The sequence below is a fragment of the Pteropus alecto genome, unplaced genomic scaffold, assembly GCF_000325575.1.
Source record: "Pteropus alecto unplaced genomic scaffold, ASM32557v1 scaffold97, whole genome shotgun sequence".
NCBI lineage: Eukaryota > Metazoa > Chordata > Mammalia > Chiroptera > Pteropodidae > Pteropus > Pteropus alecto.
In genome coordinates this window covers 4,423,043-4,448,487 of record NW_006439713.1, presented here as the reverse complement: position 1 = coordinate 4,448,487, position 25,445 = coordinate 4,423,043, and the positions used below count along the sequence as shown (strand labels likewise).

General features: G+C 38.6%; 1 protein-coding gene and 1 non-coding gene across 11 annotated transcripts in view; one reads left to right on the top strand and one right to left on the bottom strand.

The window, feature by feature from the left end:
• The window catches only part of TTC3 (tetratricopeptide repeat domain 3), a 102,250-nt gene that overhangs the window by 18,358 nt on the left and 58,447 nt on the right, over positions 1-25,445 (top strand). For 9 of the 10 annotated variants that reach the window (XM_006916745.2, XM_015593093.2, XM_015593094.2 and 6 more), the window contains 7 exons: positions 647-709; positions 11,496-11,550; positions 17,230-17,392; positions 18,301-18,346; positions 19,142-19,262; positions 20,351-20,414; positions 23,596-23,656. In XM_006916745.2, coding sequence (XP_006916807.1) covers positions 647-709; positions 11,496-11,550; positions 17,230-17,392; positions 18,301-18,346; positions 19,142-19,262; positions 20,351-20,414; positions 23,596-23,656 — 573 coding nt within the window. The remainder of the gene's footprint in view (positions 1-646; positions 710-11,495; positions 11,551-17,229; positions 17,393-18,300; positions 18,347-19,141; positions 19,263-20,350; positions 20,415-23,595; positions 23,657-25,445) is intronic. The other variant, XM_015593098.2, reaches the window with a different exon arrangement.
• On the bottom strand, positions 13,749-13,867 carry LOC112483788. Its single transcript, XR_003047772.1, has one exon. It is a non-coding gene; the product is annotated as a 5S ribosomal RNA (ribosomal RNA).

Genomic DNA, 25,445 nt, shown 5'->3' with positions numbered 1-25,445 from the left:
GTGCCTCACACTTGGCTCCTGCGACATCTTAGCTGGACCTCCAATATGGTAGCAGCCTTATTGGGGGTGCTGTAGACAGCTACTCCTTTGCAGTCTCCGCAGGGAATGAGTGAATCAAGGTAGCATGACACATTTGAAAGGCTGCAGCCTGTTCTTCTGAGGAGGAGATGGAAGAAAGGAGAAGTAAGTTCCACCACACATAGTCAGACAAAATGAGAGCAAAACGTGAAATGAAGCTGTAAAATTACTGTTGCAGTCTACAGACTTCCAGGTTCTTTGTGTAGGTGGCGCAGTGCTGACTATGTGAGCAATCCTGTCCCCTACAATTAGGGCGAACTCGTAGTTTGCTAGCTTTTTAATATGTCTCATTTGATTCTCACCCCAGCTCTGTGAGCTAGTCTGAAAAAGTGGAACCATGTTCATTTTGAATACAGGGAAGTTGAGGAGGATTGCAAAAAAAATACTCAGGTAAAAAGTGAAGGAACTAGGACTTAGCCAGCTAGGACTTCAAATCCTACATTCTTTCTGCTCTGCCACAGAAATGTAAAGGTTTTGAAAAATTTTCATGCCTTATGTCTTTTCTATATACTTTTTGTTAGTTTCATATGTAATGTGCTTTACTGACTAAACATTATTTCTTTTAAAGTCCTGAAAATCATCTTCTTTATGGTAACCGAGCTCTTTGTTTTCTTCGCACTGGACAGTTCAGGTCAGTTGGTTAGAGTCCCCTCATCATTGAACTATTATGCTAACTACCTATTTTTGAGAAATATTTCTGTTTTGCAGGTATGCAAGAAAATCCTTAAGTAGTTCTTTGGCAGAAATAGTTTAATGGTTAAAAGAGAGCTCTAAGCTATGTGTGTAATAACAACAGTGACAGCAGCAGCTATTCTGATTGAGTGGAGCAGTATTTTAAGTACTTTACATATGCCGTGTAATTCTCCCAGCACCTTTAATAGATACATGTTATTCTCCACGTTTACATTTGGACAGACCCGTACCAGTAGTGAGTAGTGATACCAGCATTTTGAACACAGAGTCTTATCTGATGATATTAAAGTCTGTGTTTCTAACACCTATAATATATTACCTCCTTTTGCTCAATTATGTAGTTCTGGAAGAAGAATTTTTGCTGTATTTGTTACATCTGTTTATCCTGGTATGAATGTATTAAGTAAATGTCCTTCATAAATGAAAGAAAGATTTAATGGTTTAATTATGAGTGAAATCATAATTCTTAGTTCCTTATGTTGAACTGAGTTTTTACTTATTAGTTGAGAAAGATTGTTGCCACTGTACCATGATTTTGTCCCTCAGTTTAAAATCCTTAGGCATAAATTATAAGCATTAATGTTGAGCGGCATAGGCTATCATACCTAATTTATGTCCTGCCTTACTGTAAGAAGGGTTTAGGGTGGCTTCAAGCATACATCCACTCAGTTATAGAATAGTCAAAACAAAACAACTAAAAGAACCAGGGTAGAGCCTGAGATTCTCAGAAGAAAGGAGCAGAGGCCTGAGGTCCTGCTTAGTTATTAATTATAATCCATATTTGCGTCTGACCTTTCTGTTGCCCAAAATAAAAAGAGAAAACCTGAGAAATTACATGATTCTGTCCATGAAGAAAGAGGACACCAGTTGCTCAGGTAAAACTTTTCCTGGTGTTTAGTTCTGGAAGAAATTTCTTAAATGGCTTTCAAGTGATAAGATTTGAGGGCTGGAGGGAGTAGAGGAGAACCTCAGCAGCACTCCTGTTCGTAGCAAAAATCTCCCTGACAGAGTTTCACAAATAATTTTTTTCGTGACATGTCATGATAGTAGATAGTCTAATGTCAGTTGTTTTTCGTTGAAAACAGTGTTGGGATATGGGAGGGTGGGGATGGGGAAGATGGTATGTTCCAAGTTTGTAGCTTTGAAAAGTAACATTTTTTATGTTTTTCTTTTATCATAAACAGAAAGCATTCCCATGGTAGAAAATTTGGAAAATACAAGAGTTTAAAAGAGAAGAAAATAAAAACCACCAGTAATCCAACACCTCGGAGAATACCGCTGTATTAACGTTATGCAGCTTTTAGATGGCTTAAGCCGTGGATAACCGAGGCTGTCTAGACTAGAGGAATGGATGGGCTTGACAGTCTCCCACCAGTACCACTATCCTCGCCTGGTTCTCGCAAGGAATGAGCTGCAAATGTCTTTAGGTTATTGCCTCGCTAGGTCCAGAATTGCAGATATATCTTATGCTGTTTGAAGGTGAATCTGTGCTTTCAACCTGAGTAGGTTGGCCGCTTGCAAAAGTCGAGGCGCCTGTCTGAAACCTCGAGTGGGCAGAAGGTCATTCATTCTGCATAGGGGCGCTCCAAGAGCTAAGGCAAACCAGGGTGTTTCTGCGCTCTCGTGAGTGTTGAATGCTAGACACTGAAGGAGGATCCTTCTAAAACTCTGCTGCAAAGGATATGTATCCAGGTAGAAATACAGAAGCCAGCTAGCCCGGTGAAATGAAGGTCAAGGGCAGCGTTGTGCATCTATCCTTGTACTTCCTTCTTGACGGTCTGGCTTGTGGTTCAGCACCACTGAGGTTTTCAGTAGAAGCAGGTCAGCAGCATTTCCTTCGGAGGCAGTCACCAGGATGTTTAGGATGCCTATCACTGTCAGAAGCCTTATGTCACCCTGGTTTTTCTGGTGTTTCCCACCTTCTCACACATGGTTTATATGACTTTCTTAGTATCATAGGGATAATGTTTTCTGAGACCACAGCACATATAACTCCCGACCAAGAGAGTAAATGATGTGGCTTCAGAAAATAACACGTTGCCTGTAATTCAGGAGTGCCACTGACACAGGAGGACACATGTCCTTTAGCTGAGTCACCAGGGTTGAGGTCTTTTGGTGCTCTTACATCTGAGGGTTGGTAGAGCTGTCATGGGACTCTGGCTGAGCATCTCTGGAACAGACGGGGCTAAAGCATCCCAGTTTCCTGGCACTTCATGCATATTAACTCACAAAAACCTCATAACCTTGTGAGGTAGGTGCTGCTCTCCATTGCTGAGGAAGTAGGAATGGGGAGGTCAAGCAAAGTGTCATCGAACAGTAGGTGGGTGTGATAAAGCCAGAATTCAAACCCAGGCGGCCCGGATGTAGAGTTTCTACTGTTAATCACTGTGGGAAGATGGTGGTAGAATCAAAGGGCAGTGCGAAAGCTGGAAAAAAAATTAATGGTCTAAATAGTCAATAAATATGATCATCTTTACGGGACATGCAGGTTAAAAATTACAAGTCTCTTTCATACCTATCACATTGGCAAAAATTTAAATAAACTCATTATTCAAGTGTTTGAGAGGATGCGGGACAAAGGAAACTTTCATACTCAGCTGGAGAAGTGTAAATTGGTGCCATCACTCTGGAGAGCAATTGGCAAGGTGAAGATGCGTGCTCTACAGCCCCCGCCCAACTCAAACGTGTACCCGAGAAGATGCGTGCCAGGCTTCTCTGTAGCGTCGCTCATAAGGGTACAGAACTGAAACAACCTAAATGTCCATCAGTAAGGGAATGGATAAATAAATCATGGTATATTCATACAGTGGAATTCTGTGCAGCAGTTAAAGTGAATGCAGTGTCGAATGAAAAAGCAAGTTGCGGAATTTGTTGCCATTCATATAATTAAAAATATGCAAAATGATATGCATATCCATAATTAATATGTGTTAAAAAATGTTATAAAATACATGGGCGTGTTAAAACCAGATGAGTGGCTGTCTCTGGGGAGGGAAGGAGATGGGAAAGTGGTACCCAGTAGATGTCAACTGTAACAAACTTCTGCAAAAAGGTCTGAAGTAAATGTGGCAAAATGTTAAGCTTTTGATAAGCTGGTACATGGGTGTTCATTATGTTGATATTATTCTCTGTACTTTTATGCACACTCAGAATATTTGCTAAAAAGCAACACTATAATTAAAACTACATATGATAAGATGGGAAAAAAACCAGTGATCACTAAGTATCAGGGATAAAGTGAGTGAAAAATAATCTTGAAAGGAGAGAAACATAAGTACTTAAGTCCAATGGTGGGGTACCTGAGGTGATGTATGTGTGTGGAAAATGCTTCATTCAGAAATGGTCACGGTGGTGGAAGTTTTAAATGTCAAAGTCACACAGTTTGTAAATCAGTCCACCTTTGGGTGAATATAGGTGAGTTCATGAGCCAATCAGAACCCTTATCGTGCGCCAGCAGTCTGCCAACCTTACATTTGGGAAATAATGGGAAACACGGGAGCGGGTTTGGAGCGAGCAGGCGGGTGGAAATGTGCCACTGTCTGCGGCAGCTTCTCCCTGCCATGTCCTGCAGCTGAGGAACGTCCAGTGCGTTCCGGAACCTGGCTCAGATGAGATGTGCTCGTACTCTCGTCTGCTAGAAGTTCACTTTTCAAATACTGTTTGGTGGTTAAGGGCATTTTGAGTGATAATTGTAATAGAAGTTATTCGAAACTTCGATGTTAGAGGAAAATCTAGAAAAAGGAATTAGGCATATCTATAGCTTCTCTAGAAGTTATATGATTAGGCTCTGCTTGCTTATTTAATTCATTCTTGTGGGACTCACATGCAGAAAAACCGAATTCTTTGGTGGGATGTGATAAACTGGTGGAGAGGGTGTAATTGGAGAAAGGGAAAGCTTACCCTTGGATGTTTTTTGAATTTACTTTGGAAAATTATGGAATTTTTAAACTTGGTATTTGCTTTGACCTTTTAGTATTTAATTATCCATCATATAATAGTCCCTTCTGTTAGATCCATCTTGTGATTAATAGTGGGCAGATAGAGTTTAAAACCCCTGTCTATTTTTTTCTGAGTTTCTCTGAGGCTAGAGGTATGAATCAACTCAGTTGTATGTTCTGTGAGAATTTAAAAATCCTCGTGTGTGTGGGCGCATTAGTGTGAGTGTAGTGGTTTGATGAGTTATTTATTCAGTCTGCTCACTTCACTCCTGCAGTGTCTTCATTTTCACTGATTTTGCTTTTGAAGAAAACATTTGTTTTTTTCAGTCTTCCTTGGCGTGCACCCCCTTAAAAACGCACATTGGAAAAAGTTGAGTGAAAAAGGATAAACTGAAAACTGTTGCCCAGCCGAGACCCCTACCTTGATTCTGTCTTCAGATGCTTGCGTATTTCTCTAATATTTCATGCCTGTGCAGGCACTTGGTGTGTCAAACCAAATGCAGTTGCTGTGTTTATAAATCAATTTAGGGAGCTTCGTGTGGTTCGAGGTAATGTATGTATGTATGTTTCTTAACATGGGTAGGAGCATACTATACACATCATTGTACATGCTGCTTTTTTACGTTTAAATATTGGAGCATGTTGCATATCAGTGTAAGTGAAGACCTACCCTTATTCAAGGCTGCAGTCTTTTACTCAGTGGATTACGTGTGCTTTAGTTTGTATTAGAATGTAGATAATTTCCAGATTAAAAAATTATGTGTAGCTCTGTAATGATTATCCTTTTACTTATGTTGTATACTCAGGTGCAAGTATATCTGTAGGATAAATTCCTGATGAATTTTTTTAACTTGGATTGAGAGAGCATATATAATTTAAATTTCTGACACTAACTTTTGATTTTAAATGTTTATGTTTATTCAGTCGGTGTTTTTTTAGTCACTGTGTGTTTGGTAGTGAGTGACCAGCCATCACATCTGAATCCTGCTTTCGTTGCATTGTAAGATCTAGAAACTTGGGGAGTGGTATTGTTATTTCTTTGTTGGTCTTGTCAGGCCCTGAAAGTGATGACTGACAGGTGGGCAGGCAGTGATAACGCTTTTATGGCTTGCAAAGTTCTTATGTACTTGTATATTGTGGTTTGAGAGAGTCAATTAATAGCATTTCCTTCCCCTCCCAAGATCGGAATCAGTTAAGAGAGGGAAGCTGAAGACAGGCACGCTGTGGTCCAGTCTCACCTCCGTTACTGGTACAGTTGTTGGAGAACGGGGCCTTAAGTCTGAGAGCCAAGTGACTTGTTATTAGTTCCCCTGTGGCCACAGACTGAACCAGGCAACAGGGACCTGTGTGAACTTTAAGCTTGGATGAAAAGGGAATGCCATGTTAGGTGGGTCTTTAAGATAAGATTCCCAGAGTGAGAAAAATGAGAGGCCAGGCCACATACGATTATGCCCCTCCCCCTCCATGTATCCCCCAGGAAAAGTTAGGGTGGGGCGAGGAGAGAGCTTAAGAGAGATTAATCTAGCAAATCCACATGGAATTCAGAGGAGGGGGAAATAGGGTTCTTTCCTAACCTTTTAGGGCAGATGGTAGCATACCGTGTATGAAGAAATAGGTGCCAGGGCTGGAGGAGTAAAAACACTTGCCCATGCGACATTTAATAAATTGGAGCAATTAGGCTAGAACTGTTTCTTACCCTCCACTCAATCCTGTCACCACTAGGTCACACACAGTCTTCAAGAGTTAACAACTACTTGCATCTTGTGAGTTTTCCCATTTTCATAGGTATGTTATGCCAGGTATTGCTGCCACTAAAGTCACACCTGCACTGCTGATCCCGGCTGTAGTGTCAGTAACGCCATATAATTCAGTACGCCCACTTTGCTTCAGTCACAGAATGTGGTCATGTGCTAATAAGTATGAAAATGTTAGTAATAATGTACATTTATATTAAGTACTGTGACATTTATAATACATGCGATTATTATGACAATACTATGGTTATAGATATAATAAATGTAAATCGCATAATAAACATTCAACATTGACTCAGCAGGTATTATTGGGTTCTGTTTATGGATAGGTGAGAAATGAACAAGACCAGACATCGTGCTGATTCTAGACAGTGGGCCAGCCATGTGCAGGCCTGTGGTGGGCAGGACACGTTGCATTCTTGGAATTAACTGTGCCAAGTGGCATGAACACAGAAGGGGGACAAGGTGGTCAGAGGCTAGAACAAGGAGGGTCTCAGCTGTTGGCCTTTAACAGGATCAAGAAGAGAGTAAAGGCTTTAAACTGAGGAGACAGCATGGTTAGTACCTTAGAAGACAGTCTAGCTGCAGTGGGGAGAGTGGGTTTGGAGGGGATGCAGCATGAATGTGAGTTGGGAGGCGTAATCTAGGCCAGAGATGATGGTGGCTTGGAGCGGGAACAGTAGCAGTGGACATGGAGAAGTGGAAGGATTTGAAATACTTTGGAGATAAAATTGACAAATCACTTATGGTTTGATGTTGGGAAGCGAGGGCGAAGGCAGTGTTTGGAACTGTTCTGAGGTTCCTGCCTTTTGCAGCTTCATGGGTTCTCAGCCCGCTCTCTGACACTGGGATCCCTGGAATAGGTACATTTTAAGGGAGTAGAACGTGATCATTGGACATGCTAAGTTGAAGTGCTCTTGGAGGATGCAAATTGGATTGTTGTGTAGGCAGTGAATTATATGGGTCTGGTCTAAAGGAGAGGTTTAGGCAGGAGACAAATATTTGGGATAGTTAATCCAGATTAAGTTGCAGATGTGGGGGTGATTGCTTCAGGAATCACCACACGTTGGCATCACTTGAGCGTTGAAGAACTCCCCCTGTCCCCCACCCCGGTGCAAGATTCTGATTTAATTAATTGGGCATCGAGCTTTTAGTGCTGATGTGCAACCAAGGTTGAGACCCACTGGTCTAGAGAGCCTGAGCTGAGATTAGATAAGCAAGTAGGACTGAGCCTTGAGGGACACAAGTCGTGGCCAATTAGGCAAGGGTGAACCTGCACAGGAAACTATTAAGAGGTTGCCAGAGATGGGAGGAAAGTCTAAGTATGGTTTATGGACGTGAGTGAAAGAGTGGCTAGCAGTACCGGTTGCTGCTGAGAAGCCATATGGAATTCGGATTTAGCGGTGTGGACATCAGTTACCGTAGGGGGAGGTATTAGCGGGAAGCTTGGCACAGAAGCCAGGTTGGAGTGGCTTCAGAAGTGAGAGTGAGGAAATGGGACAGCTGTTGGTGGGCAGCGGATAAAGGAGTTTGAGGGGAGAGGTAGTGAGGAACACAAAAGGTATGCCATCATATGAGGATGTTATGGCTGCAAGTAACAAAACTGACTTAACTGGTTTTAATGGTGAAGAAAATGTACCTCCTTCAGAAGCTCCAGAGGGAGATGGCTCCAGGATTGTCATCGAAGACCTAGGTTTTTTTTCCAGCCACGCTGTGTGACTTGGACTTCTGGCTGCTGCCTCAGGATGTCAGGATGGCTCCTGTAATTCAGACATCAGACCGGATATTACAATCTCCAGCCAAAGGATGACTTGTAATCTTCAAAAAAAAAAAAATCACCCAAACAAAAACTACACATCCTGAAAGGTGTACAATTCATAAATATATATGTTGGATTTTCAGAATCCCAACAACTGTAACCAGCAGCACCCAGACCACAGCCCCAGTACCCCCGAAGTCCCCTTGTTCCTCCTAGTCACTGCCCACCTCCTCCGCCAGGATAACTACTATCCTGACTTCTGACATCGTAGGTTGGTTTTGCCTGTTTTTGTGCAATTTAAACAATCATATAGTATGTGCTCTTTCACGTTTGGCTTTCAGCATTATTTTTGAGATCCATAGTGTTGCATGTAGTTGTAAACTGTTCATCTATTGCATGAATATACCACATTTTATCCATTCTTTTGTCGATGGGCATTTGGGTACTTTCCAGTATTTGGCTTTCAGATGGCGTCATCGTGACCACATGTATTCATTTTTTGTTGAGCATATAATCAAGGAGTGGAGTTGCTGAGATGGAGGTCATGCTTATGTTTAGCTTTTGGACATAATTTCCAATGTGGTTGTGTGAGTTTATACTCCTGCCAGCAGCATATGAGAATTTCAGTTCCACATCTTCACTAACACTTACTATTTTGTGTCATTTCATTTAGACGTTCCAGTGGGCGTGTAGTGATGCAGCACTGTGATTTTAATTTGCATTATGTCGGTTAAGAATTTTTAAGTTGAACATCTTCATATGCTTGGGTTTTCTCTTTGTGGAGTGCCTATTTGAATCTTTTGCTATTTTTAAAAAATTTTCAAGTCGAATGTCTTAATTCATTACTATTTTTTTTTTTTTAACTCTGGATATGAGTCATTGTCAGATCTATGAATTTCAAATATCTTCTTAACACTCTGGCTTGCTTTTTCACTCTTAATGTTTTATTTTCACAAACAAGTTACTGATTTTAATATCGTACAGTTTATTGTTTCCTTTAGGGTAAGCACTTCTTGTGTTTTGTTTATAATCTCTGCTGGCTCAAATGTCACCAAAATGTTCTGTTTCTTCTGAAAGCTTGATTGTTTAACTTTGGTACTTCGATCTATAGTCCATCTGGAACTGGTTTCTGTATTTAGTGTGAGGCAGAGCTTAAGATTCTTATGAATGTCCAGTTGACACAGCACATTTCTTACTCATGCTTTCTCCGTGCACTGCAGTGTCACCTTTGTCATCTTGATCAGGCGACTGTACATGAGGATCTGTTTCTGGTTTCTGTTTACTAAAAAAAAAAGAATCTTCACTATTCTGTTGGTCAGGTCGTCTATCCTTAGATAGCTTTAAAAAAATATATATATATGTATATATATATGTATGTATATATATAGTCTTTTAGTTAGGTATTGTTATCTTGTAGTATGTTATCTCGTTTTGTTCTTCGTAATCTCTTTTGAAGAGTGATGAGTCCCCTCAGGTCACCTGACTACCCCTAAGCCAGTCAGTGGAAAGGAGAGGGGCTGTTGCCAGGATTGACTTAAACTAATTAGGAATTATCTCTGAATCTTGCAGTAGCAGGTAGACCCTCACCACGAAAGTCCAGTAACCAGGTAGAGGAGGATGGTAGCTGTTGGGCAGGCTACCAGCACTGTTTGCTTTGGGCTTAAGACATTTTTATTTATTTGCTTTTTTAAAGGCGAGAGCTGAGCATATTAAAAGTTTATGGGAGGTTGTACAACGGTGTGAATGTACTTAATGCCACTCAGGTGTACATTTGAAATGGTTCAAATGGAAAATAGTTATGTGTATTTCACCATAATAAAAAATTGATGAGATGGATTCTTGAGAGGGGATGTTACTGTACAGGTGAGAGGAGGGATAATTGACACTGGGAGAACGGAGGAATTACGTGGCACAGGTGGAGAAATGGCCACAAGAGGAGAAGGAATGCTTTTATTGTAACAGTGATGGGAAAAGGTAGGGCCAGGCATGTGTTTGTTAGTAGGATATTGAGAGCGTTCTCTTTGGTGTCTCCAGTGTACTCGTTGGACTAGGAGCAGAGGTCATCTGCTAAGAGAAGGGAGTTGGACGTTTAAGGAAAGGACACAAGATTTGAAATGATCATTTTACAAAGTTGAAGAAAGATTTGATCTAGAACAGTGGCTTAACAATGCCAAAGGCTCTTTTGGGTTGTTGTAATCATGATAACAGTGCTACCCGTATCCTCTGCTGTGTAATTTTCTCCAGCAATACTTGGCTCCCTAGACAGAGGCATGGAGAAAGCAGAAAGTAGGATTGATCCAGAGTTGGGGTTTTGCCATAGAGCCAGATGTAAAGGTAGGGACAGAAGAGTATAAAGAATTAGTACACATGTGACTATGAAATGAAGAGCCAGCAAATCTCAAGCTCAATAAACAAGGAAGTAAAAAATGATTAGACATGTCAGTGAGTTCAGCCACTGAGAAAATAGGAATAGTCGAACAAGGACGATGGAAGGTACTAGGCTCTCAGGGGAGAGTGGGAGGCCTGAATGAGTGATTTTGTAGTTGGAACAGTTTTGAGTGGTCACTTTCGGGGTGGGAGGAGGGTGGCGGCAGGTGTCTGATCTGGGGTAGCGGAGGCTGTCATGGAAGGCAGGCCAGGAGACCGAGAGATTAGGTGTCGGATCTGTTAGCACTTGACTGTTTACAAAGTACTGTTTTATCATCATATCTACCTCAGAACAGAACAAAATTTTTATCCCCATTTTACAAATGAGAAAGCAGGCCCAGAGAGGTTAATAACTTCTTTGCAGCCCCAGGTGGAGTTAGTGATTGAGTTGGACTAACTCCTTTGTCCTATCCCAACTTCCATGCTCTGTCTGCTATAGCTTAGCGGATGTCTTGTGCAAAAGAGCTGGGAGGTATATTTTTGAGGACCAGAAGTCTTGCTGACCTGTAAAAATAGTACCAAAAAAACTCCATACAAATAATAATAGGAAGTTAGGTGTAGATTAAGATGTAGGTTAGATGCGTGCAGGAAGTACTCCAGAAGTATTAAAAGTGATTAATTATTCCTGGGTAGTTGTGATTGTGACTCTGGATGACTTTTCTCCTTTGTTTTAATTTTCTGTATTTTCCAAATTTCCTATAATGGACATATTTTGTTGTAGATTTTTAAAAATGAAAAAAATATTTTTAACTAGGTTATATATGGAAAATTCAAAAAGTACAAATTGAAATGCAATATATAATCTTATTAAAATAAAATGTGGATATTTTATTTTTTTCTTTTTAGAAATGCACTTGGTGATGGAAAGAGAGCCATTATTCTGAAGAACAATTGGACAAAGGTAGGTTTCTTTTGTGTTATACATTGTTAAGTTATGCCATACAACTGGGAAAAATTTGTTTACAGGATGCACATTTGTATGTAAAAATGCAGGATAAATACGCAGAGGTGAAGAATGTGACAGGGAGTCTTCAGTTCCATAATCAAAAGGACACGTAGGACAGCAGTGAGAAGCGGCGTGTGTCTGAGGGGACAGGTAGCCCAGAGGAGTGTGGTGGATCCTGAGGGTGTGTTAGTGATGGAGACAGCATCATCCATCTGCGCATTCTGGATGGATCAAAAACCTGACTCAGAAAAATGAAACTTAAAACTCAGAAGGAACTATAGGAGACTGTCTTTATAACCTCGGGAAGGGTAAAGGGTGTCTAAAATGACAAAATGCACAGATTAGTGGGGGAAAAATACCTGATAAATTTTATTATATCAAGCTTAAAAACTGTATGTCAGAACAAACCATGAGTGAAATTGTAGTCTGGGAGGAGGTACTCTCTCATTTATATAACACATGTAACTAATAGGATTTATATCCAGAATACACAAAGAACTAAAATAAGAAACCCAGTAGAAATGGACCAGTAAACAAGCATTTCACAGAAGAGGAATTCTGAATGGGCAATAGAAATAAACTGTATTTCATAGTAATTAAAATTGTACAGAGGTAGAAAACGAAACCCACAGAGCAAAGAGCCTCCAAACAAACCCCCGTGTACATGAGTAAATAAAACACTGTGATGTTGTTTGAGTCCTGCAGATTGGCAAAAATGTGAAGAGACCAATAGCCCTGAGTATTGGTGAGTCTGTATTAACAGCTTATTTGGCTGTCACCCCCCGAAGGGCATCTTGGTTGCTTCCAAAAAGCTGCTATAAATATTCATGTACAGGCTTTTGTGTGGCTATGTCTTTCACCTCCTTTAGGTAAATAACGGGGAGTGCAATTGCTATAAGAATATGTTTAGTTTTTTAAGAAACTGCCAAACCGCCTTTCAGAGTGGCTGCACCATGTTGTGTTCCCACCAGTGGTTACTGAGAGTTCCTGTTGCTCCACATCCTCCCCAGCATTTGGTGTCGTCAGTGTCCTTGGTTTGGGCCATTCTAATAGGCATGTAATGGTATCTCATCGTTTTAATTTTTGCTTCCCTGACAACATGTGATGAGCATCTTCAGATTCTCGTTTACCATCTATATATCTTCTCTGAGGTCTCTGTTCAGGTCTTTGCCCTATTTTTTAATCAGTTGTTTGTTTTCTTATTGTTAAAATTAATAATTCTTTGTCTGTTTTGGTAACAGTGCTTTATCCTGGACTGTGACTTGCTTTTCATTTTCTTGACATTGTCTTTCACAGAGCAGAAGTTGTTAAATTTAATCAAGTCCAGCTTACCAGTTCTTCCTTTCATGGATCATGTCTTTAGTGTTGCATCTAAGAAGTCATCACCATACCCAGAGTCATCTAGCTTTTCCCCTGTGTCATCTTCTACAAGTTTTATAGTTTTGCATTTTACATTTAGGTTTGTTATTCATATGAGTTAATTTTTATGGAAGGTGTAAAATCTAGATTTTTTTTTTTTTGCATGCAGATGTCCATTTGTTCCAGCATCATTGGTTGAAAAGACTCTGCTCCATTGTATTTGCCTTTGCTCCTTTGTCAAAGATCAGTTGACTGTATTTATGTGGTTCACTTTTTTTTATTGGAATATTTTATAATGGTTGCAAAAATATTCGTTTATGTGAAAAACACAACTCCTAGTAAGTATTCAAAAAATTTGGTAACTATATATCCAGGTCTTTTTTCATTTTAATTTACGAGAAAGGAATACTCATTGAAGGATGGTTTAAATTTCAAAAGCAAAAGTAGACTGTGCAAGGTGCATTCTTTATTTTCATAAGAATCCTTTTATTTTGGAATTAATCATGAGCTGAGTCTATTGAGTCTCGCCTCTAGGATTTAAGCCTATATAGGAAGGTTCTATAGATTTTTGTGTGAGGGCAGGCCATTTTTTTCTTCTTTCTTTCCAGACAAAGAACTGGTACAATGTTAGTTGTCCTAAACATGCTTTCAGGCGTAAGAGAGGATGAGTCATTGTATTGTAAAGAGTGAGAATTTTTTTTTTTTTTAAGGCAAAGCAACCCTTGGTTGACCTTACAGATTGCCAGGACCTTGTCAGTTTACAATCCCTTTTTTAAATTTTTTTTTATTTTTTATGCCTACAGTACCTGATCTTCCTAGGTGGTCTCCCATCCAAGTACTAACCAGGCCCGACCCTGCTTAGCTTCCGAGATCAGACGGGATCGGGCTTGTTCAGGGTGGCAGGGCCATAGACAAGAGTGAGAACTTTTATGATAGAGTTAACAGATATTTTTTGATGTTTCTGTGTGTATTACCTTTTGATGTTGTTATACAGAATACAAATCAATATCCTCACAAATGTCTTCAAGAGCCTTTTAATTTTTAGGGGTATATTTGGACTCTTCGTGAGTGAAAAAACTTAACTCAGGTTTGGCTCAAGTAGAAAAAGGAATTTGTTGGCTTTATGTAATTGAAAATTCTGGTGTTAGCTTCAAGAATGTTTGGGTCTGTATACACTTTTCTGTGTTTTTCTCAGTTGTACTTCCTTCTTAGCTTCATTTTCCATCTTTTCTCTCTGGGTTTCATTTTACCTAAGTTCTATTGTTGTGTCCTCAAGTTCACTATTCTTTTTTTCTGTAATGTTTAATCTGCCTTTATTGCTATCCAATGTATTTTTCATCTTAAGTGGTCTAGCTTTCATCTCTAGAATTTCAATTTGAGAACTTATAGATTTTATTTCTTAACATGTTCACTTTTTTTTTTAGCTTCTTGAACATATGGAATATATTTATAATAAGTGTTTTAATGTTCTTGTCTACTAATTCTGTCATCTGTGTCTTTTCTGGATTATTTTCAATTGATTGATTTTTATCTTTGTTATAAATCACATATTCCTTTTTTTGCATACTTAATAATTTTTGAATGGATGCCAGACATTGTGAATTTTACCCGATATTTTCGTATTTCTGTAAACATTTTTGAGCTTTGTTTTGGGATGCAGTGAAGCTACTTGCAAACAGTTTAATTCTTTGGAGTCTCGTTTTAAGCTTTGTTAGGTGAGACCATAGTGTTTGGTGTAGGGCTAATTTTTTCTCCTCAAATGATGCAAAACTCTTCTGAGCACTCTACTTGATACTCCATGAATGATGGTGTTTTCCACTCTGGCGAGTGGAAACAAGAATTATTCCTGGTCCTGTGTGAGTGTCGGATGCTGTTCTTGTAGCTTTTCAAGTACTCTTTTCCTGGCTTGGGTAGGTGCCCCACATGTAGGTACTGACTCGTACTCAGCTGACGACCCAAGGGGGGACCCTCTGAAGATCTCTAGAGTTCTCTGTGCAGCTATCTCCTCTCTGGTCCTTGGCCCTGAGAGCTGGAGCTGCCTTGGTTTTCCTGGACTCTTGCTCTGTCTTCTTAACGAAGACTTTGGCCTCTGCCTGGGTTCTTCTCCCTGTGCCATGGCTTACTGGAACAAGCATATGGCAGGCTTTCTTTGTGCATTTCTCATCTGCCAGGGATCACTCTCATGTTGCCTGATATCCAGTGTCTTGCCAACCTTTGTTTCATATGTTTTGTCCTTGTTGAATTGTTTTAGGCAAGAGGGTAGATCCAATCTCCATTACTCTACCTTGACCAGAAGTGTAATTAGAGTGCAGGCTCTCTTGGCTTCATTTTGAAAAACGCTTTCTATCTAAGTGGGAGCCCCAAACCAGTATGCTTAATAACTGTTAATTCTAATGGAAAGATAACCTCTTCTGGTATCTACATAGTATGTCTGAAGGATTTCTCAGACTTGTTCCGATTAAGCCATGTGCCCATCTGTGGATTGATCATTGTGACTTGGAAAATAGTGTACTTCGATTGGCCCTTCTCCTGGGTCACAGCTGTGCTTCTGCCCTAGTGTCGTTGAGATGGAGCGCTAGAGTTGACAGTCTTGCCACTACTAAGTGGAGAAGGGACATGGTGGCACCCAAAAGAAGGGGATACCAGGTAGATGAACAATAGGGAATTTTTATGTGTGTGGTAGAGAATGAGGTAGTGTCAAAGAAGACCACACTTTTCTATTGCGATTGGGTTCAAGAAACTCTGAAATACCTTTAATTTAAGCTTCATTCAAACAACTTCAGCAAAGAGATCTGAATAAAGACTTTTCTCAACCAATAGACATTGTACTGGGTTTAATAGAGTTTAGGGAAAAGGACCCAGTGAAAGGTGAGAAACATGGAGGGAAAAGAGAAAAAGTATTTTTACAAATTTAAGCAGGTGTAATCTATAGTAATTAATCTGTAGTAGTTTATAATCTATAGTAATTTCCTGTGCTGTGATTTTTTTTTAAATGCAGTTATCTGAACTATGAAGTTAACATATTTCTGGGTCTTGTAGCACATCTGAAAGATCTCTTTACCTTATGCCTTTTGAGGAAAAGCAGAATTTAACCAGATGCAGTATCGTTGATCAGTTGTATCATTGATCAGAGCCTAAGTAGTCTGGCTGAAAAATGCTCCGGAACTCATCAGTTGGGTTGGTTGGTGCACCAGAGCAGAGTTGTACATGCACCACGTTTGTATAACCAGAGGTCTTTGTGGTTCTTGCTGGCTTCCGTTACTGAACAGCTCATCTTTCTTTAAAGGGTCACTGATTTCTGATTTCCTATTTTCTCATAGAATCAGAATGTTCTTTGTGAAGTGGGTAGTAAAGAGGAAGGAGCTGTGGACCCAGTCATATCATGGTTCTTTGGTTTGCCTCTCAGTAAATGTGACAGGCCAGCTTCTAGCATATTTCACTTGGAAGTCCCTTCTCAAGTGGAGATGCTGCGCTTAAAATGGAGTTTGATTTGTGAGTAGCTAGAAGAGAGGTTTTCGAGTCAGCCCAGGCATGGTAGTGTTAGCTTTTTAGATTAATGTGTTCATGCTTGATATTGAAGATTTCCTAAAGTTTGCAGAAATGAGGCCAGCCACGACTGTGGTTCAGTTGCAAAAACAGAACAAAGAAAACCTCCCTGATTATTGGAATTAAGAATCAGTGATTTTCAGACCTTTTCTTAAAACCAAGAACTACGGCGTAGAGATAAAATAATTAAAAGCTGGTTAAGAGAGATGGATGGACGATCTAACCCAGATTTACCCATGCTCTTCAGGGGGGTTGGAAAACTACCACAACAAAGCCGTTTCTTCTAGCTCTAAAATTCTTCCGATGTTCAAAGTGTATGGAATTCATTACTTAGAGCCTATTACTGCATTAAGTATTGTGGCAAAAATTTAAGTTATATATAATGAATGATTTTTATACCTTATTTGGCATAAAAATGTATTTCATTCTTTACTAGTAAAATACAAAGTTCGAATTTTTTTTTTGAGGGGTTCAAAAATCTCAAGTAAAAATCCTGATCTCTAGTCAGTTGTTAAAAATTATGAATACTATTCATAACTTTCCACTTAGCTCATTTAGGTAATTTTATTTCCTGAGAGGTATTCACATTTTTATTTATTTTTCATTGATAGGGTTCTAATCTAACATCTTAAATAACTAATCAACTTTCAAGCAAAATATTTTTCCGTATCTAGTTTCTTTAACTTAAGCTTATTTTTGAGAAAAATTAAATTTATCTTTTCGGAACAGGGTCACTATCGTTATTGTGCTGCTCTTTGTATGCTGGGGGAACATGACTGGGCCCTGCAAGCAAACATAAAAGCTCAAAAACTCTGTAAAAATGACCCTGAGGGAATCAAGGATCTAATTCAGCAGCATGTAAAGTTACAAAAACAAATAGAAGACCTGCAAGGTATTTCACCTAAGATTCTTTTGGTTACAGTCGAATTCCCTTTAAAACTTTTGAAGGTGGGTTTCTTGGAATAATGGAGGACCATAAATCAATCCTCAGATGATTTGTATTTGTTTTGTTATCTTGGTCAAGTCACTGAAGTTTTTCATTTCTTTCTACATGGAGTGTACATTAGTGTTATATTCCATTAGGTAATTGTAAATGATTTGTATTTTTATTTGAAACATTTAGCAACAAATTATTCTTCTGTAGAAAAATATGCCTTCTTGAAATTTTGAATAAAGTAAGTTTTTTTTAAACAAAATTGTTTTAAAATTTTCCCTTCGTTATAGTTATTTCCTAAAGAAAAGGCTCTTGAATAAGAGTTTTTGATGTTTTTGCACCTTTTGTGGCTAATTTTTTCTATCTATCAATTAGAAATTAACTATTAGGAATCTAGGCATTCTAGATTTATATTCTGCCCTTGTTTTCTTTAAGTCTCTTTGCTTTGTCCAATACCTGAGATTCCCTACTCCACACTTTCAGTGTATAGGTCTTTGCTGTTTCTTCTTTGGGTGTTTAGTGTCTCAGGAAGCTGAGCTGAGCAGTTCTGTTTCACTAGCAGATAGTGTCACCCAGAATGACAAGTAAAGGTTGTGAGCTCCTTGAGGACAGGTACCATCTCTGATTCACATTTATGTATTACTGCATCTAGTCACTGATTGCATTTAATGGAATGTCAGATAAGGTCTATGTAACATGTCGACATGGTCATAAAACTAAAAACATTTAGAAGTGTAAAATTGCTTAGGTTTGTTTATCAGTTCTCTAAATTTGATGTTCTCGCTGTCAGCTTAAAGGAAATTTGAAAATCTTTTAAAGTATGTGTTGCCAGTGCACTAATTACTGTGCGTGATTGATTTTTATAGGCCGGACACCAACTAGGAATCCAATTAAAGCCCTTTACTCAAGCAGGTGAGTTAATATCAATCTGATCAGTAGCTGTTACTTGGGATGGCTTTTCTGTGAGTTTGATGTGTTAGTAGCTAATAGTAACCTCATTGAGTTGGGGATGGAAGGTGGTTTTTAAAGTGTCCTTGGGTATGATCAGAAGACCTGTAAATTGCCAGCTTTATTTTGCTGTTTTACTGAAGCATTTGCATATGTACATATTGGAGATCGGTAGCCTAAGTCTGTGGGGTGAAAAGAGGGGTGAAATGTTAATGGAGTGTTACTGTATTTAAATGAGACTGGTGTTTGCTGTCAGGGTCCTAGCAGCAGAGAGCAAGGGCACAGTTTGTGCCTTTACCCTTCACCTCTGTCCTGGAAACATCTGCCTCTGGCCTCCTGATGTCTTTTCAAAGGCTAAGACACTTCTGTTAGAAATAGACAGCAGAGAGACTTGAGTGTGCCCACAGTGAAACAAATGGCAGCCGGGGTTCTGCATTTGTTGGCAATTCAGATAGATTAAGCTTCTCCCTGCGTGCTTTGGATGCCTAAGAAATTGAAGCTGTTAAATTTTAAACAGGGAGACTTATTTTAATATTAGAAACCAGAATACATTTCTTGAACTATATTTGGTTTTTAATACCAAATTTAAAATAATATTTATGTATAAAGCTCACTCTCAGAGGTAGAGATTCTTTTTAAAATAATCTTGCTTTCAAAAAAGGCTACAATTGCTGAAACCTGTTTCTTTAAAGGTTGATTTTTTAAAAATGTATACGAATTAATAGAAATAAAATGATCGTTCCTTTTATCTCCACTTAGGGCCTACACACCTAGTTTACCAGCACCTGCATTCAGTACTTCACTTAACTTTGTGGAGACCGAAAAAGATTCCAGAAAAACTAATCACGAAATGGCAAACGGTGGTAATCAGAACCTGAAGGTAAGTTCGATTAAAAACTAAAATAAAAGTTATTCCAAATATAGATAGTCTCATATTTTTACAATAATACTTCGGTGATAATGGAAACTAAATAATTGATCGATAACTTTTTTTGCCTATCAATATCGAGAGAATTTTTGTCTGTTTAATAAATAATTCAGCTACCTCCTACAACTACATAAAGATCATATTTCATCACAGAATTTCTTTTGAAATCACATTCCTGTGTTTTCAAAATACTTTTTTCTAAATTTTATTTTACGCTTAGTTTTCTTTATGTGCATCCTCTTTACATGTATCTCAGTCATGTGGGATGTGGTAGCCTAGTCACCCCACTCGTCACAATGCTTTGGATTTTTCTTTTCCTTCTTTGCAATCTACTTAGTTTCCTGGTATTGCACCAGCCTACCCACCTAGTTTGTGCTGTGTACCCCATCTCTGCCCAAAGGTATTTATTTCCACAGCCTCTGTGGCTCTTAACAGTGGTCCCCACCCCGATTCATCACTGTGCCCAGTGAACCTCAATCCGATGGTTTCTTAGGCAACGTGTTCCAGATAGTCTGTGTTGGAGGTTTTCTCTGAGATGTCACCAAGTCCACATTTATATTTTTCTCCAGGATTTGCAGGGAAAAAGAAAAATGGTGTTTTGGGGTTAGATGGGTTGTAGGCATAGAAGGGAACTTTTTCAGCCTACTGTATAGTTCTTTTGTATTCAGTTAGAGGGGAATAAGGAAAGATGCGATGGTACTAATTCAGTACAGACAGTTACTGAACAGCTGTCCTGTCAAGCATCATGCTAGGTGTCAGAATTGTCATTTGAGAATTTGTCATATCTTACTATAATCTTTTTTAAATTATTTTTTTATTTTTAAAATTTTAATTAGTTTCAAGTATACCGTACATTGGTTAGACATCTATTTAGTGAGTAAAATGTTATTATAATCTTTATCATTTATTTTGTTTGTTCATTTAGGCTTAATAACCAACTAGGTATTTTAGGTGCTTGGATAAATTCTATTATTTAGCTGTTGAATTCTTCATGGCTGTAATTTTTTTGAAAGTCTCACTGATTTTATTTTCATGAGTAGGTGGTAGATGAAGCTTTGAAGATAGACGACTGTGACTGTCATCCTGAATTTCTGCCACCGTCAGGTGAGTTTCTTATGTAAATTGCTGAGTTAATGTAGTGTTGCATAAACTTCTGTGCCTGCAAATTTGTACATATTTCCATGTTCTCCTTTTACTTTACAATACTTTGGTATTAAGAAAACATTAAATGTTTATTTGAAATCTATGCTCATTCTTTTCATATTTTTTAATAAACTTAATTTTGGAATTCCAAATAAAAACTAATGCAAAGGAAAGATGAAGCCCTTCTGGTCTGCTACCGAATTTCCATTAGGCCAGTGCTGTTCAACTTTTATGTCATTATCTCCTCCCAGCCAGGGAGCCTTTTTAGAGGTTTTCCCTAATTGCCTTCCTTCCTGAAATTTAATACCACAGATACTGTTTATCTGTTTATATACTGTATGTATACCTCTGCTTTGTATATAAAAAAGAGGTAGATTTTTTTTTTCATCTCCCAATAACATTTTGGCCCTGTTGGGGGTGATGTCACCCCCAGTTGAGATTGGATGCTTTAGGCCAATACCGGTTTATTTTCAACTGTGTGTGCTTAGTCTGTATGTTTGTTTATACATCCGGTAAACATGCAGACAGCAGACCCTCACTGACTTGGCATCTTAGGGAAATGAAGAGTCCCAGAGAAGCAGATCCTCTTACTTCATGTATTTCTCAGTCTCCCTTTATACGACTAGACTTTGATAGAAACCGTTCTAAAGTGGATTCCATGCTTCCCTGCCCTCTAAACAGAGTTTAAGAAAATACAGATATTCTTGATGGCTCAAGGTTGTTGTTAATACAGTTGTTAATCTTGGGCTTTCATGTGTTAACTTCCAGGGTTATAAGTGAGGTTGTTGGTCTTCTAGTTAGTAATCCTGTTGCCTTCTTTTCCTTTCTGTTATTTTTGGTTCTTTTATTTTCTTTCCAGTGTTTATATTTCTGGCAACCATTTCTGTCTTTTGCTTCCTGCAGGTCTGTCTTCTCTTAGGCTCCATGCTGCATATTTAACTAAGTACTCTGGGCATTTCTATTTGTTTAGCATGTTAGCAGAATCATAAAGAGGGGAAACTCAGGTGATTATCTTACCTGATGTAATTCTAATAGCATGTGAAAAACCTTTTGAGGATAAAACTTTTTTTCTAAAAACAGCTTTTAATTTATCGATATTTCTTAGGCCATAATTACTAGACAGTACATGTAAGTAAATAAATAATAAACAATAATTTAAATACTGTCCACACTTAAGCATCTACATTCAGTCGAAAAAATTGAGGTCCCAGGGCTAGGTTCAAATAGTTTTACCTTAGGTCACACAGCAGAAATCAAAGTAGAGTTCTTCTGCCTTTCTCGAAGCCTCTTGTTTTCTGAGGCCACCAAAACCAGCTCAGGCTCTTTTCCCCTCCTGTTACCTCTGCTTCCGTCTCTCCCCAGAGATTCCATCAGATTCACTGTGTCCCTGTTGTTGGTCTCTCTTCTGTACAACCTGGTGCATGTCATTACCCTGCCTAGAAGTATGCAGTGGCTCCCTGCTCCTCCAGTGGGATAAAGGCCGAGCTCACAGCTGGACAAACAGAAGCACAGGCCCTATACACACTCACCCCAACCTGTCTTTGCAGCCCCCTTCCAACCTCTGTCCTTACCAAACTTGCCAAGGCACCCAGGTTTACTTAATGTTTCTTAAAATGAACTTCACTCTTAAAGTTCTGATCCTACTTATTCCTTAAAACTAAACACAAATGCTGCATCCTCACTAACGCTTTGCCCAGCCACCCCAGCCCAAGCGATTTCTCCCTCCTTTGAGTTTTAAGAGCAGTAAATGTGGAATTAATTTGTTGATAACAACACAGCATCTTTTTTAAAAATATTTTTTTATTTTTCAGTTACAGTTGACATACAATGTTATATTAGTTTCAGGTGTACAGCATAGTGATCAGACATTTATATATTTTAGGAAGTGATCACCCCAATAAATCTGGTGCCCATCTGACACCAAACGTAGTCATTGAAATATTTTTGACTATGTTCCTTACCATGTACTTTACATCCACATGACTGTTTTTATAACTAGCAATTTGCATATTTTAATCCCTTCCCCTTTTTCACCCATTCCCCAAACCCCTCGCAACCATCAGAATGTCCTCTGTCTCTATGAATTTGTTTCTCTGTTTGTTGGCTTGTTTTGTTTTTTAGATTTCACATGTAAGTGAAATTATATGGTATTTGTCTTTGTCTGATTTATTTCACGTAGCATAATACCCTCTAGGTCCATCCATGTTGTCACAAATGGTAAGGTTTCATTCTCTTATAGCCGAGTAATATTCCATTGTGTATATATATATACCACTTCTTCATCTATTTGTCTGTTGATGGACACTTACGTTGCTTCCATGTCTTCGCTGTTGTAAATAATGCTGCAGTGAACATATGGATGTGTATGTGTCATCAAATTAATATTTTGGGTTTCTTTGGATAAATACCCCAAAATGCAATTGTTGAGTTCTTCTTTGTCTCTTGTTATAGACTTTGTTTAAAGTGTATCTTTTCTGGTATGAATATTGCTACCCCAGCTTTTTTTCCCCCCCTATTTTCATGAAATATCTTTTTTCATCACTTTTAGTCTCTGTGTCTATCTGAAGTGGGTTTCTTGTAGGCATAGTATGCATGGGTCTTGTTTTCTCATCCATTCAGCTACCTTGTGTCTTTCGATTGAAGCATTTAGTCCATTTACATTTAAAGTCATTATTGGTAGGTATGTAGTTATTGTCACTTTATCATTCATATTCGATTTTTTTTCTTCTTAAGGAACTCTGACATTTCTTAGAATACCAATTTCATGGTGATGAACTCTTTTAGCTTTTTCTAATCTGAGATCTTCTTAAAGGTTATTGTTCTTTAATTACTGTGGCCCTGTCCTTTCTTCCCATTTGATTGTAAACTACCTGACAGTAGGAACTATGACTTGTATCTCTCTGTGTCTGCTATATGCCTATATAATAATAACCATTATAACTTATCTTTATAATAATTTTATAGCATACGTAGGAAAATATATTCAGTATCTTCTTTCTTGGCTTAACCTGCTTACAGTTATACTCACATACAATATTGCTTCCTTTGCTTCTAATTCAGTTTACATAGTTTTTAAAATTTAACTTTCAAGCTTGTAGATATTTTGGTACAGATTTCAGGAACAAATACTTTGTATTCACAGGTCAGCCTCCAAAATATAAAGGAAAACAAAAATCCCGAAACAATGAATTGGAGAAATTCAGGTACGTTTATCTCTGGTATTTTTGTTTTTTCCCCTTGTCTTCTTCCCAAGGGGGGAAAAGAAAATATCCCTTTCCAGTAGTAGCCATCTTTTACATATGTGTATTGTGACGAGTACTGAAATTTCTTTCAAATATCAAAGGCACGTCTTTAGGAGAGGGTCATTTTTGGCTAGAGGATTATGAATCCTGAATGTCAATAGTGATTTTAAAAGTCATGTAACATGGTATATGTTAGTATTAATTTTTTAAAATTCCAGAATACACGCTTATAAGTGGGAAAAGTATTCAGATGTATAAAGTAAAAATTGGTCTCCTTCCCTGTTCACCTCAATTCACCTCTGCCACTGTTTCTCATGCTTTCCCGGAGGAACTCATCGTTAACGGTCTTTTGGCCATCCCGAAACTTCCTCTGCATGTCAGGCCTGGGTGTCAGGATAGTCAGAGGCCCTGTCGAGTAATTATCATTAGAGGGAAGTATTTACTAATGCACCAACCACAAATAAAATTAGTTCTCCCAAACATATCCCCCCAGAATTAACGACAAACTCTGCCACCTATCTTTATAGTTACTCCCCTTCTGCCGCGCCCCCTTACCTACAAAGATCTAGACGGACTGCAAAGTGAACTTGTCAATCTTACAATAGATACAGACGTTCATGAAGTTCATGAAAGTGACGCTGGAGAAACTGCAAAGCCATGTCCGCCAGTTACACTAGTGTCAGTGTTATCTTCCCTCCTTAAGGCTGACTCCTTCATAGGTGCTTCAGGGAAAACTGTTTGACTATCAAAGCACTAAGAGAAGTTAGTAAAGCTCCCCTTTTTGCAAAAAGGTCCATTTTTTTTGATGGTGCTACAAAAATTAAATACAAAGCAAGGGCATAGAATACTGTTATTCTGTTATTTGGCAGAAAAATCCTGAATCTTTCTCATCCTGCCCTGCCCCACTAAGAAACCAAAACCAAATATATGATCATTTTTAAAATGCGTAGTTATAATTTTTACCTGTTTTGTTAAAGATAGATTTATTTTTCTGACATTTTGTTTCTGTTTTCAAACTGAAGTCTTATTTGATTGTGTCTACCTCGTGGGATTATGTAATGTTAAATGGGACAGCCACTTAAAACAACGCCCTGCAACATGGTAGAAATCATTACTGTTGTCACTGTCATTTCCGTTGTTAGAACATTCTGGCCTGCAGGTTGCTTTGATCTCTTTCAGAATATCTTGTGTTATCTTCCTACATCAGACCATGGGGAATCTACATCCTCCATTTTCATGGTTGCAGAATATTTCATAGTATAGATGTATATTTGAAGAAATTTCTAGAGTGGAATTGCTCTGTCAAAGGGGATGTGTAATTTTAACTCTGATAGATACTGCCAAATTATCCTCCCAGAAAATGAGCACTGTTCACACTCTTACTAAGCTTTGAGAGGATGCAGTATAATAAAATACATAGATAAGTATTTGGTCTTTGTCCCCAGTTCCCAGCACAGAGCTCCTAAAACCCTTAGAATTTTTTGATTGATAAGAGTGCCTTTGTTGTTTTTGAGTCCCTTTCCACTTTAACTGAGTTTATACTAAAGAAGTGACTCAGGGCTGGGCCCTACCTTCAGGATTGGGGCCGGCTGCCAGAAAGATCAAGTATGTGAGTGGAGGTTGGAACTTTCAGCCCCTGATCTCAGAGGAGTTTGGGAAAAGAGCTGGAAATTGAGCTCAGTCACCAGTGGCCAGTAGTTTAATCCTTTATGCCTATGTAATGAACCCTCAGTAAAAACCTTTAGACATC